The 14,711-nt window shown below is 35.4% G+C and overlaps 1 protein-coding gene across 2 annotated transcripts; it reads right to left on the bottom strand.

Moving 5' to 3' along the window:
* Positions 1-464: 464 nt before the first annotated feature.
* LOC145561902 (protein MRG1-like) lies at positions 465-14,112 on the bottom strand. Of its 2 annotated transcripts, none has more exons than XM_081622028.1 (11): positions 13,861-14,112; positions 12,312-12,365; positions 12,089-12,102; positions 11,527-11,672; positions 10,812-10,847; positions 5,697-5,728; positions 4,522-4,623; positions 3,011-3,090; positions 2,202-2,371; positions 983-1,067; positions 465-906 (listed from the first exon to the last, which is right to left on the bottom strand). In XM_081622028.1, the coding sequence occupies exons 1-11, from the start codon at positions 14,014-14,016 to the stop codon at positions 816-818; spliced, it is 966 nt and encodes a 321-aa protein (XP_081478154.1). In that variant the 5' UTR covers positions 14,017-14,112; the 3' UTR covers positions 465-815. The 2 variants fall into 2 exon arrangements, with proteins under 2 accessions (XP_081478154.1, XP_081478155.1); XM_081622029.1 differs by having other exon boundaries at positions 12,089-12,149; positions 13,861-13,999.
* Positions 14,113-14,711: the final 599 nt, after the last annotated feature.

The raw sequence follows: 14,711 nt of genomic DNA, 5'->3' as shown, positions 1-14,711 counted from the left end.
GTCAAATCATTTTTAATTTTAAGTAATTACTCGTATATTTTATAAGATTGGGGAACTATTTTAATATAAGATTTATTTATTTAAGAAAAAAAAAAAAAAAACCTATGGACACACCAGGAGATAACACGTGTCATTGCTGGTGTGTCTTTTAGTACATAGTTATTGATACTCCATCCGTTTCTAAATACTCGCAACAATTTGACAAACTCTACTCATATACGGAGTATTAACAATTTGACTACATTTTTTTTGAAGATACGAAGTATATAGTTATCTAACGCTATTGTGTAACATGTTGGTTTAATCTCAAAACATATTTTCAAATAATAATCTTTTTCCATAGTTTTTATGAATACATAATTACATTATTGTACTAACTTAAAATATCTAAGATAAACTTGTGTATTGACATGTGTGTCAAGTTGTTGTAAGAATTCAGAAACATAGGGCGTACAAATTTCAAATTGGTACAAAATAATACTCGTACATATTACATCACAATTGAACATTAACTGATGTTTGTTATCCTGATTTGACTGTGCAAAGGAGCTATTTATAATTACAGGTCATGAGCTCCCTTTGATTCTACAAAGTACATTCATCAACAAAAATGCCAGGACAGGCAAAAACTAGCTCAGAAATTGACAAGTGAAAAACTTACTATTACATGTATACAAGAGAGTTTGTGGAATTGGTACAATGAGGCGGTGATATGCCTAATTAGCAAAATAGAAGAATTGTTTGTGCTTTCTGATCTGCCACACTCAGGGCACTCAAAAATTAAGAGCGCCAAACCATATAAATACAGGGCAGCCTCAATTTTCTTTTCCCTTTGCCGTTCCTTCTGCAACTCTAGAGCCATCGTAAACAGAGAGAAAGAAGGTGCTTTGATTCTTCTGCAAAAATCTGAACACAAAACCTAGTGAATATAAAGCATGGTATGACAAGGTTGTGATTTTGCCACAAGGACACCATAACATACCTGAGAAAATCAACTAATTTTTGCTGCAAACGGGTCATTGTCTCCTCTTCCATGTTTACATAGGCTAACAGCTCCGGCAATTTGACTGCAATCATACAACATTGATTAGAAATTAGAAGTACGTAAGATTTAACAAACCAAAATTGCATTAACCTGATTCAAAAATTTAGATGTGGAAGAAAACAGCATGAAGGCACTCGTACTATCAGGAGTTGCACAATCCATAAGAGTATATGAGGCATCAAATGTCACCAGATTCGCAATTCTAACAATTCATTACTATATCCATCAAAATTCACAAGCATTAAAGGGGAGAGAAGAGAAGGTGAGGGCCAAGGAGACGATGAGCCTATAAAACCAATTCATAGCCAATATAGTTTCTCATTAGCAAATGCCATAGGCAGTTGCCCACATATATCAACAGAACTCACTGAAATTAAGGAAACAATATCTCATACTTCCATCTTATTTCCTCAATTTCCTAGTTCATAACGCAACAACCCGCAAGCCAAATCCTATTACAAGTTAATTCTGCATTGGATACTTACACAATACAGTAAAACAGATTCTCTCATATCCTAAGCTAAATTCATAGCAAGGTCGGTAGTGACTTCATTTTATGTAATAAATACATATACTGATATACATTAAGAAATAAAAAATCCCGACAAAATATTAACTCCTGGTTTCTAACACCACCAACAACTCTATATTTGAAGACCAATTTTGGACAGCTTAGTGCAAATGAAATGGTTTAAGGAATTAAGGCAGTGCTTAATGCCAGATTATTGCATGTCTGAGACTGATAAGCTATGTTGCACAGACTCGAGTTTGGGGGTCGTATCCAAGTAGGGATCGGAGGATCCGATTCTCTGATTCAAAAAATAGCCGATACGGGGATACGGTCAAAAGGGTGTCTTGACTAATATTTTAGATCCTTTTATCTGGTAGAGTGTCGGAAAATTTTAAGATACTTGTATATTTTTATAAAGGAAATCTGACTTACAGGTAAATAACAACAAAATTTAATGAAATTTTTTTAAAAATTTGCCCATACTTTTACAAAAAGTAAATGTACAGTAGTAAATAAAAATAAAGTTGAAAAAGGAATGATTTAAGGACTTAAAACTGCGGAGTAAACTTACTAGGCAACAATTAAAGAAAATGGTGAAAAATAACACAAATGAAACAAGGAAAAAGCATTCAAAGTTGTGCATACCAAATAGGCGCAGTAGGTGCTCTGCACCGTATACAGTCGATGGGGAAGCATTATTAGTTACAGCCTCATGATACTGCTGCCTTTCTTTTTTGTACAAAAGCATCAACGGCAATGCTTTGTCAAAATAACAACGTAATCCATTCAAAATTTCTGCAATTGAATCAGTAATCCTACAAAAGAAAGAAAATTAAAATAAAAACTCAGGGCAACTTCACTGATGAAGCATTATTGATATAGCTAGGAAATTTGTACGGGATCAAAAGACCCAGCAACCAGCATTATGCAACAACAATTTAAGTCTCTGATCCCTATATGATAGACTATACTGTGTCAAGAAAACCTTGGTGTTGTCATTCAATCCTACGCTACACTGTCATAGGAGCTAAAAACTGTTAGTCCAAGGGTGCTGTGAAAAGTCAGTAGTGAATCACTCTCATAATTTTATTCATAATCAAGATAGTGTCATTGGAGAATGTAGTTTGCATTGCATGGGGGTCTTGGGTTCCCTCTTGCAGTATTAGAGTTGATCAACTTCATCTATGTCAAGTTAAAAGGGGCTACAGATATGTTTAGCCATTGCGGACAAACAGTTGAGCAGAGCTTCTCAAGGGCCACTGTATCATTGTGGACATGGGCATCTTGGGCTTTCATGAGTTGCCAAATTCCAGAAACAGAATATACTAGATTTAAACATACATAGCACATAAAATAAAAACTGAATGCAAGAAGTAGGGGTTGTCTCCAGCAACAGTGACATTGTACAAGAAAAGTAAATGACACAGAAATTTAAGACACCTGTAACAACTTACGTGCCATCCTTTCTTGTTCTGTATTCAAGATACTTCTTTAATACATCATCCACAGTTGGAGAGCGAGGCAATTTAACTAGCTGCAGTGAAGGATTTTGAGAATAATCAATTAATTAAGGAAAACGTCAGCCAAAGGTTGGGAGGATATAATTTAGTATTAGAGCAAGATAACTTATTCAAACAATAAAATTACAACAGATAATATAAATCATATAGCATACCCAAAACAAATACAGAGAGAAAACTCGACAAAAAGAGAGATGAAAGGACAGATAAAGTGGATTATCCAAAGCTTCTGAACAGATTTGAGAATTTGAGGTGAAAACAAACTGCGTATATAATTCCCTGCATCTCTTAACCTAATCCAGGCATACAGCCAAGATATATAAGAGCCCTTGCACTAAAAAAAACCTAAGAGAAGACAACTCATTGACACATTTTGACACTGCCCATTTGTCAACATGTAATATTTTGGACAGGGATTGTTCAAAGAACAGATGCAATTAATTCATACAGAAACAATTTCAGCTATCTGCAAATCAAAGGACAGCAGAACCACTTGAGAGACAAATTAAATTAAATGAAATTGGGACAACGATAAAACACTACGCGTTAAAGAAAAGGCCACACCATAAGAATTGGCCTTTACCTAGCAGAATTTCACAGGCAAAGAAAGGAAAATTCAATTATGATAGGGCCAAAACTCTAAACTTGGAATCAGACTTAACAAAAATCTACAAGGTCGAGCCATTGAGCCTTTGGTACTCAATTCTATGTTCCTCAACTTGACTTAAATGTTCCTAAACTTGCCTTCCTTAAAAAAATAAAAAAGCAAAGAAAATGGACAGTTGCACCACTAAAAAATGAAGTGTTGATCAAAACCCTTCACCCCACCAAAAAAAAGGCACTTAGTAACATGTTCCTGAGGCAATGACTGTTGATAGGAAGTCAAAAAATTGAATTTTGTCTCTTCTCTTCATGGCTCAAATTGGAGGTACTTCCTCCGTTCTTTTATTATTGCACCGTAAGGGTTTGCCACAAATTTTTTAGTAGTGGAAAAAAGGATGAGAGAGAAAGGTATAATTACAATGTTGCTCATGTGATTGTATACATAAAATTAAAAAGCAAGTGTTGAAAAACAAGGGTATATTAGGTATTTGTAGTGCGAACACAATTATTTCTTTTCTTAAAATGGATATGGTGCAATATTTGTGAACTTCCTTAAAAGACAAGTGGTGCAATATTATAAAAACGGAGGAAGTAAATAAGACCAAAATCATAACCTAATACTCAGATAAGCAGTTTTTATTTATACTATGCCCCTTCTCATCATGGGTCAAGTAGACAGAATTTAAAAACAAATTGTACAAATCATATCCTAATATCATTTCAGGAAACATAATTATTTTTCAGGCTTCTTAAAATTGTACGAGTTCTTTCCCAAAAAAAAAAAAAGAAAGTACGAGTGACTATTACATCTGGGTGTAGGTTATTACTTTATGTCCTCATACCTTGTCCTTTTGTGTTACAAATTCCCAATCATCAACCAATTGCTTCTTCAATGGTGATGGAATCTGGATCTTTACAAGTTTCTCTGCAGAAGCAATATCCTTCTAGAAATATGAAACAGTATACATCAGCTTCAAAAAAATCAGAGACAATTTTCTGTCACATTTGAAAGAACACTGAGAATACATCTTCCATTTAAAACAGATATATCCCACTTATATATCCTACTTATATACAAAAAGAGATACATGGGTGAAGAAAAATCAACCCACTATTTAAAATTGACTTATAATTATAAGAACAATTGTAAACAGGGCAACAAACATCATAGTATCATACTGATGACTGAGGAAATAAAAGACATCGTCTACTATAAAGAAAGAAATTCTAGTGATGAGGTTTGATGTCAGGCTGGCAAGAAGGTGAATTCAAGAGCAAGAGAGATAAATATGCCATATGCCATAGGCATTTCACTTCACAAGAAGTAAGCCAACAGTGTGATATTGGAAACAAAAGAAAGAAATCAGCCTAGCTACAGCCATGCAAATCTTGAAAACTAGGTGGATTTGAGCTACAAAGAACCAAAAAATACTGCTTGAATGGTCAAAATATATTTTTGCCAAAGAATCCATCTTATAAAGGGATATTCAAGCAACAAGTATAGCAGCAGCAAACAGTGCTGTCCCGTCACAATTCACACACAAGAGCTTAAAGGAAGGCCCTAAGGGCAAGAGGATCAGTGCAAATGTTGCAATACTGTACACAGTGTACAGGGTGGATGTCATTTTCACACAGTTAGGCTTATGCAGGGATTTGTCATGACATCACGACTCTTTTTAAAAAGTTCACTATCACTCCCCTTATGTTAAAAACTTAAGAGATGCTATGTTCGGAAACAAAAACCTTAAATTGAAATTTGAATTGCAATGAGAGATTAAAGGGAAAAAAATACTGCTAAGAATAAAAGTAGAATATTTTAGATGATCACAAAAGGCGGAGAGGGGAATTCAAACTTGAGGTACACCCCTAGGAAAGGAGACAGCACCACAGTACAACTCACTCAAAAGTGGAGAAAGTATCAAGGAAAATGCTGCATATAATTTGAACAATTGGAAAAGCGCAAATAGGTGTTGACATCATTCTTAATTGAAGTAGGCTAGTTTTGATGGAAGCAGACCTCATCACCCTTCCGCTTTTTCCCTTTTGCCACTGCAGAAAATTGCAAATACAAAAACACTATTATGATCAAGAAAACCCTAATTCTTAAGAGGCGTGAAAAAGTGCCTCTTACACAATAAAATTATAGTAATCATACTGCAAAACCAACAACTTACAAATATTAGAAAAGAAGCAATAGACAATTAAGAGTTGGCTAAACAAAAAATTCAATAGCACAATGAAAATAAATGAAATATTTTCCATTAAACTTCCAAGGATTTTTTTTTATTTTTTTTATTTCTTGCAATTTCTCACTGTACCATCTAAATTTCCAGCCAATTGCATTGACTTTTTATGAATGGCACTTTTATAACTTAGTGGAGACTAGTCTAATTAACAAGTATATTGATGATAGAATAATACATTCTGACTAGGGATGGCAGTGAATCTGGACCCGACCCGGATCCGTGGATCCAGATCCGTTTTTCACGGATCCGGGTTCTGCCTGAAAAAATGGATCTGGGTCCGGGTCTAACTCCCAGACCCGGACCCGGATCCGTGGATCCGTATTAAAAATTTATTTTTATTTAAAAAAAATAAAAATTCTAATACAAGACTCACAAGTCACAACTTTCGGCCCATTCAGAATTCAGAAACAAAAATCAAAACAATTTACAAACCCTAACTTTCTCTCTCTAGTTTCCATTCTCCACTAGACCACTACTCAGCCTACTCTCTAATCTCCACCGGACTCCCAGTTAGATCGCCGGCAAACGAAACGGCATCAAAGACCTCCGTTCAGATCTGTAAGCCGTACAGCCCGTACTCCCTTCTCTTTTTAGTTTATTTTTGTTTAATTTTTATGAGCAAATAAATTAAGGTAGTAGTTCATATTATTTTTTGATGTTTCTGTTCAAGTTTGCATTTGATTTGATGGGTTTATTTTTATGGGTTTCCAGCAATTTCATGGGTTTATTTTTGATGTTTCTTTACAAGTTTGCATTTGATTTGATGGGTTTATTTCGTGGGTTTATTTTCACTTGTTATTTGTACATGTTTTTGCTGCGATTTTGTGTGTTTAACTGTATGTATTTATGCTTGTAATTTGTGTAATTTTTGTGTATTTGTTTGATTTATTTGTAATGTCCAACTGTGAGTTCGATTAGGAACTGCATATAGTTACTTATTAGCAATTAGTTTCATGATTAAACATTTATTACTTCCTAAAATCAATTATATTACTGATTTTTTTAATAGAACTATATTACTGATTTTATCCTTTATAATAATTTCAGTTTATGGAAGCACAATCAAATTTTAAAGATAGTAATGATGAACCATTTACGGTCCCTTCGGATAAAGAGGAAGAAGAATTTGAGGGGTTTGTTGAGGTCGAAAATGATACTACTAAAGAAAGTGAGTCTAGTAGTATTAAGAAAAGTAAGAAACTAACTTCTGAAGCATGAGACTATTTTGATTTGACTAAAATCAATGGTATACAAAAGGCAATTTGCAAGTTTTGTAAAAGTATGCTCTCATACTCTGGAAATTCAGGAACATCTCACCTTCTTAAGCATGCTAAAAAAGTATGCTCGGGAAAGCATTTGAAGCTTTCCGCTGGTCAATCACAATTGAAGATTAAGACTGAAGTTGATGGGACTACTTCTTTTTCCGTTAAGGAAAAGCAAAAGAAAGTTCTATTTAATCAAGAAGTTTCAAGGCAAAAGTTGGTTAAGATGGTAATAATACATGAGTATCCTTTGTCAATTGTTGATCATATTGGATTTCGGAGTTTTGTGAAGAGTTTAAATGAAAATTTCAAAATGATTTCAAGGAACACATTGAGAAGTGATGTGATGAAAATGTACGGCAATGAAAGAGTTTCTCTTAAGGTTTTTTTAGAGGCCAATGATAGTAGAGTGGCAATTACAATTGATATGTGGACCGCCTCCAACCAAAAAAAGGGGTACATGGCTGTGACTTCACATTTCATTGATCAAAAATGGAATTTGCATAATCGAACACTAAGGTAATTGTCAAATGAATGATGATGAAGATGATTTTGCTAGATCAAAGAGACAAAAAGTTAGAACAACACCTTTGAGGAGTAAGGTAGAACAATACTTGGAGAGTGCCACATTACTGGAGGATAATGAATTTGATGTTCTTAAATGGTGGGGTAGAGATCAAAATTATCCAACTTTGAAAAAAATTGCCAAGGATATTCTTGCAATTCCCGTATCTTCGGTTGCATCGGAAAGTGCATTTAGCATGGGTGGAAGAGTGGTTAGTGCTCACCGTTCTCGACTTCATTCTCAAACCGTAGAAGCTTTGATGTGCTTACAAAGTTGGATGGTCGATGATGTAAAGGGTAATGTTTTACTTATTTTTTTTTCCTTTACTTTATTATAGATTACACTTCTAATTCTAATACAAAGTAAATTATTTTATCTTATTTATGATAGGCTCTTTTGAAGGATCACTTTCATGTTCAACTATAACCGAAGATCGTGAGGATGATAATGATAATGATGTACAAGAGGTGGATATAATTGATATGGTAAGGTTTATAAATTATTATTAATTAATATTAAGACATATGATTGATACGAAGTATAATTTAGTTTTTGCCAATTACTAATTCTTTTCTTTGTTTGTTTTGTTTCTTTATTTTAGGATGTTGATGATATTAGTACTTTAGTAGTGATGAAGATTAGTCCTTTCGAGAGATGGATATTGGATGCTCAAATCGGATACATCATTGTTATTTTTTTTTGCTTGGTCATTTGTAACATCGTACTTTTTTTTTTTATGTTTGGATTTTTTTTCAAAGACAATATGGGTGTTACATTGTATTTTTAGTTGTATAACTATAATTTATGTATTGAACTTGGTTTAAATGCGTTTTTTATTACATTTGTTTGAAAAAAGTAGACAAAACGTGCAAGACCCGTTTTGGACCCAGATCCGTCGGATCTGGATCTGGGTCCTCATTTACCCGACGGATCCGAGGCGGATCTGGATCCAAGGTTGAAAAACGGATCTGGATCCGGGGCGGATCTGGATCCAAGGTTGAAAAACGGATCTGGATCCGGGTCCACCCAGACCCGGTCCAGATCCGACCCGTTGCCATCCCTAATTCTGACTATAATGCTCTTGCTAAAGCAGTCAAGGTCATATGATTACTTACTGTAAAACTAGGTACTCTTTATAATTCTCAACACCATTTTGAGCACCTCCCCCCCCCCCCCAACCCCACCCCATTTATTCATTGATATTTTAAGGCATGGCACCCCATATCATTAAACTCTCCACCAGCATATCTCTGCAGTAAAGGGAGATTTGCAACATTTGTTTGAAACTTTATGTACTTTAACGGAGACTATGGTGAAGAAGAGAGACATACATGTATCTATAAATGAGTGGAGAAAGGAGAGGACAGAATTTCAAAAATTATGAAACTTGAAACAGGCAGAAGATGTAATTTGTCACCAGATCACATAACAAGAACTACTTAACGAAAACTGAAAAGCCATAATACGTAGACAGAAACAGCTAAAGTACAACACTAATTAAGAAAAGAAAAATCTCTCAAAGTCAAGGCAAAGTTTTCTTCTCCCATTTTAGCAGAAGCTTGCAATCCATCATTTTTTTACTAATTGTTTTCCATTCCAAACTCACAAGAAACCTTTCGATGACATTATTATAAGTCAGAATACCAAATGCCCGTGACCCGCTAATTATAAGAGAAGCCTTGCCCCAGATTTTAATAGTTCTATTGCAACAATATCACCAACCCTTCCACAGAGAGGTAGGCTACAAAAGGTTCTGTTACACTGGATCTGGCAAAGTCAATGTTCACAGAGATGTAGAGGATCAGTTAGAGCAAAGAGGGCAGTGGTATGGAATATTGTCCCCGGGCCAGGGTTGTATTAGTACACATTAAAGCCAAATGTCTTAGACTACTAAGAAGCAAAGGTCTTCTCTATTCAATATCAATGTTCCCAGAAAATGAAAGAGTTAGTTAAACGAAATGGGCAGAGGGACTGTAGTAAATATTGTACCCAAGCCAGGGCAATATTAATGCTCATTACAGATAAATGTCTTAGACTACTAAGAAGCAAAGGTCTTCTGTACTCCATAATTTTTTTTAAGCAGGTACTAGGTAAACAATAGCAGTAACTGCTCATAATAGAAACATGCCCTTCAAATGTTGACAACAAGAATTTGTTCTTGGGGAAAGGGGTATAAATCATAATGCACCTTACTCTCTCTTCCCCTCCCAAAAAAAATCAAAGGGGTATAAATCATTTTTTTACTAATTGTTTTCCATTCCAAACTCACAAGAAACCTTTCGATGACATTATTATAAGTCAGAATACCAAATGCCCGTGACCCGCTAATTATAAGAGAAGCCTTGCCCCAGATTTTAATAGTTCTATTGCAACAATATCACCAACCCTTCCACAGAGAGGTAGGCTACAAAAGGTTCTGTTACACTGGATCTGGCAAAGTCAATGTTCACAGAGATGTAGAGGATCAGTTAGAGCAAAGAGGGCAGTGGTATGGAATATTGTCCCCGGGCCAGGGTTGTATTAGTACACATTAAAGCCAAATGTCTTAGACTACTAAGAAGCAAAGGTCTTCTCTATTCAATATCAATGTTCCCAGAAAATGAAAGAGTTAGTTAAACGAAATGGGCAGAGGGACTGTAGTAAATATTGTACCCAAGCCAGGGCAATATTAATGCTCATTACAGATAAATGTCTTAGACTACTAAGAAGCAAAGGTCTTCTGTACTCCATAATTTTTTTTAAGCAGGTACTAGGTAAACAATAGCAGTAACTGCTCATAATAGAAACATGCCCTTCAAATGTTGACAACAAGAATTTGTTCTTGGGGAAAGGGGTATAAATCATAATGCACCTTACTCTCTCTTCCCCTCCCAAAAAAAACCACCATCACCAAAATAGGAAGCAAAAAGTGTGTGTGTGTGTATATATATATATATATATATATATATATATATATATATATATAAACCATTTTGGATGGACAAAATAATAACCTTTTAGTATATATAAACAAACTAGAGTATTAAAAATTATAATTTAAAGCAAGCTACCAACATTACCATTGCTCTTGACGTCTTCTTTATCTACTTTTGCATCTACACCAAGAAACCAAGGAAATCAGTGAGAATATAAGCTTTTTCAGATTGAGAACACAAAATTGCATGTGTCAAGCACAATACTATACAAATTATACCATGTAGGTCCCCAAAATTGCCCTTAACAGCTTAAAAGAAATTAATCAACAGAAACAAATACTAGCAAGCAGTCCATAGATCCAATTGTACAAAAAAAAATTCAACCCATTGCAGAAAATCAGTACGCACAACCTTCCAGTTGGTCCTAATCAAAATACTTTGTGTTGTTATCACTAATCAGCACCACAAAGTACACAATCCTGTGCACTACATCCAGTGGCAAGATTAAGCCTCATAGAAACAACAGAAGCTGCCGGTAAAATGGTGGTTGAATACTAGAATCACGAATTTTCGACAGTCTCAAAACTCGTAAGTTATTGCGGATAAATAACAATAGCAGATATGATTGCAAAGCATTAGTTGATACACTTAACCAACAAAACTGCATGGGGAATCTAGAACAATCTGTTCCTTGTCAGAACAAATTCTTGGATGTGACTGATTTCACGAAATTCTTACTAAAATATATCAACAAAGATCAACTTCAAAAAGAAAATTCAACAAATTACAAAGGCATGTAAAAAAGATATGATCATTTTGCACAAGAAAAAACAATATTTACTTGTAGGAAGTGGCTAACCAGTAGAGCCTTTTGGCTTTGTCTGTGCAGAACGTCCAGACCTATGATGCTTGTCAGCACCTTGCTTCTTCTCCAAAGCCTGCTGCTTTTGGAGATTTTCTTCTGTAATTTTCATCAGGCGATCCATGCCAACCCATTCATCCCAACTGTTTGGAAATAAGTGTATAGTATTCAACAAATCATTATCTAACTCCCTCGTATGAACCAGAGTTATGAGACAAGTATCAGATCAGAACAATAAATGAAGTTCAACAATCATGACCACTGTTGAATTTTCAAGGGATTAGACTTCGATCAGAGACAAAATCTATAAATTGATATTACATCACAGAGTTACAATAACTAATTGCCTCCGCTGTAAAGCAAAAAATGTTGACAGATACAAAACTAGAACCACTTAAGAGTCTCATTAAGTATGTTAGATTATCATCTTTGTGAGTCAAGCGCAGCAGGAAGTCATTTATATTGACTCCAAAACACAATGTCATGCAGAGACGAGGGGAATACAGGCTTAAAAACAGCATAACCTTAAGATCAATAGGCTTCAAAGAGAGTTACTTACTTTTTGTTCCAACCCTGCAAATGAGAAAAGATACTAGTATCATTCAGTAATTCCGTCATATCTGAATATTCAGAATACACCAAAATTAACAGCTTGGAAAAAAGATCAATTAGCAAAAATTTCAAGGCAATGCCAGGTCCAAAAATGCTGAAGTAAAAAGGTGTTTCTACTAACACAAGACCGCATAATCAATAAAGAAAAAGTAAAAAAATTGAGAACTTACAAGGTAATGAACAAAATAACGCCATTCTTTTTTACGGATCTCGGCTTTTTGAATCTGAAAACATCACATAGTTGTACAGATTAGCGCAAGCATGTCAAAGATATATAATATAAATCTTGAGCCATATGCCATACAGCAGAGCTACAAGTGTAAATTTGCTAAACAGATAACACTACGGAATTTCTAAATACAAAATATTGAAACAATGATAGCATTCAACTTCTAAGATTAACTTCCAATCAACCCTGGGGAACCTCTTGCTTTTTTAGAACATCTTCAGTACTTCATTCAATATCCAACAGGAAACAAACCATAAGCTTTAGCACTTTGCTCATAAACTTTGGGTCAAAAATATACAAACTACGAGACCCAAGACAAAGGCCCTACATTGAATAAAACTTAATTTATACAAGTTTTTATTGATTATAGATAATTTATACAAAATATATTGATGATTACTGGTAAAAACGATTTTAATGATTAAAACTTATATTTTACTGATTTTAATTGAATATGGAATGAGTACTATATTTTACAGTTTACAATCCAGAGTGTAAATGCCACCATCGCACAAACCTTTGCAAATTTTTATTAAGTTTCAAATTTTGTACTTCCTCCATTTCTTAAATTGCAACGTTTGCTCTTTTGACAATTTTTACACACTCATCTTTATCCACATATTGATTTATACACATGGAAAAATATAATCAAGTAGAGTTTTGTTAGATTCATCTCAACATATACTTTTACAATATTAACATTTTATAGTTTTCACCATTATATTATCAAGATACTTAAGGACTAAATTGTGTTTTTGGAAGCATGATCCCCCTTCGTTTTAAAATTAAAAAAACAAAAAAAGTAGCATTCCAACCACGTTTTATTGCAAGCTCTGCCAAACAGAGCTTTAATATGAGTACAAGACCAAATTCCAACCATACTTCCTTATCACAACAGCCAAATATCGCTTCAAACTTCCACCATTCAGCCAAAATGGCCATTTGGTAGTTCATACTTACACTTTAATCATGCAAAACAAGCACAAGCTCAAGGTCCAGCCATTTGACATAATACTATCCATTACATGGACTACAAATAGAAATTATGTGAACAGGTTATAGTTATAAATTACGTGAACAACTTTTCGATAATTCAAATTTCCATTGACATCAGCGTGATGGTGTTTACAATAACAATTGTCCTCAATTATCTCAATTGTCAGAATCCGATAAAACTCCGTATTCTAATTCTAATTCCAACTGAAAATTTCCTAAATCCTAAAATTAAACAAACTCAAAGTCAATTTCGAAACTTCTCCTAAATTTCCATAACATCTTAAAACCTAAAATGCTCATTATCAATCCTAAATCGTAACAGTAATACATTCGAATAAATCCAAACTTCTCTATCTCCTAAATCAAACACATCAGAAACTTCAATTTAGCACATATACAAACTAATTTTAAAAAATGACACTAAATTCAATATCTTATAAAAACATTATTTCAGTAGAAAATAGGCGTAGATTGGAAGAGGAGAGAGAGAAAACCTTGGCTTCGTAGATGCGAGGACCGTGATAAGCAAGGACCTTCTCGCCTTCGGCGTAAAGGCTAGGCTTAAGATCCACAAGACCGCCGTTGGAGGTGTCACTTGCGGCGGCGTTGACGCCGGGATCGTCCTTGCCGCCGGTGTTGGAGCTTCCCATCTTACTCCTCCCTCGCTTTCCCCGCTCTCGAACACTCGCCTTTTAAGTTTTAACTGTTGTTGTTTCGCTTAGTGTTACTCGGTACTACGAAGTCAAAATATGGATTATACAGTGGACCACCTCCGCGCTCATGTTCTAATTTTTCATTTTTGTTGCGAACTCGCGGCCCAAATCCAGCTTTTGAAATTTTCGGCCTCAAGAGCAGGTAGTAAAAATCAATTCACGATCCCTTAAAATCGGAAACAAAGTTCTATCCACTTAGGGGCCGTTTGGTTGGAGGTATTCAGGAAAGGGAATGGGAATCAAGTTTCCCGATTCCTTTTGTTGTTGTTTGTTAAGCATATTCTTTCATTCCCTTTACCCTCTTCATTCCCCCAAATCCCTCTAACTTCATTCCCCACCCCCCTAGGTATTTCCATTCCCATTCCCTACCCACCTTCACACCACCACATCACCACCTTCACACCTACCAACACCACCGGAAACCAGCCCACCTACATACCCGACCACCGCTGCCCCTCCCCCGACCCTCGCCGCCCTCCCCTCCCCCGCAAAAACATCCACAGCCCCTGCAAAACCCTCCCACCACCCAGCCCAGCCCTCCCTATCCCCGTCAAACCGCCGCCCAGCCCTCCCACCACCCTCGCCGCCCCTTCCCCGACCCTCGCCGCATGTCCCCTTCCCCGCAGAAGCAC

This window comes from Chenopodium album, chromosome 10 (assembly GCF_948465745.1).
Source record: "Chenopodium album chromosome 10, dcCheAlbu1.1, whole genome shotgun sequence".
NCBI classification, from domain to species: Eukaryota; Viridiplantae; Streptophyta; class Magnoliopsida; order Caryophyllales; family Amaranthaceae; genus Chenopodium; species Chenopodium album.
This window is presented reverse-complemented; position numbering and strand designations above follow the sequence as displayed.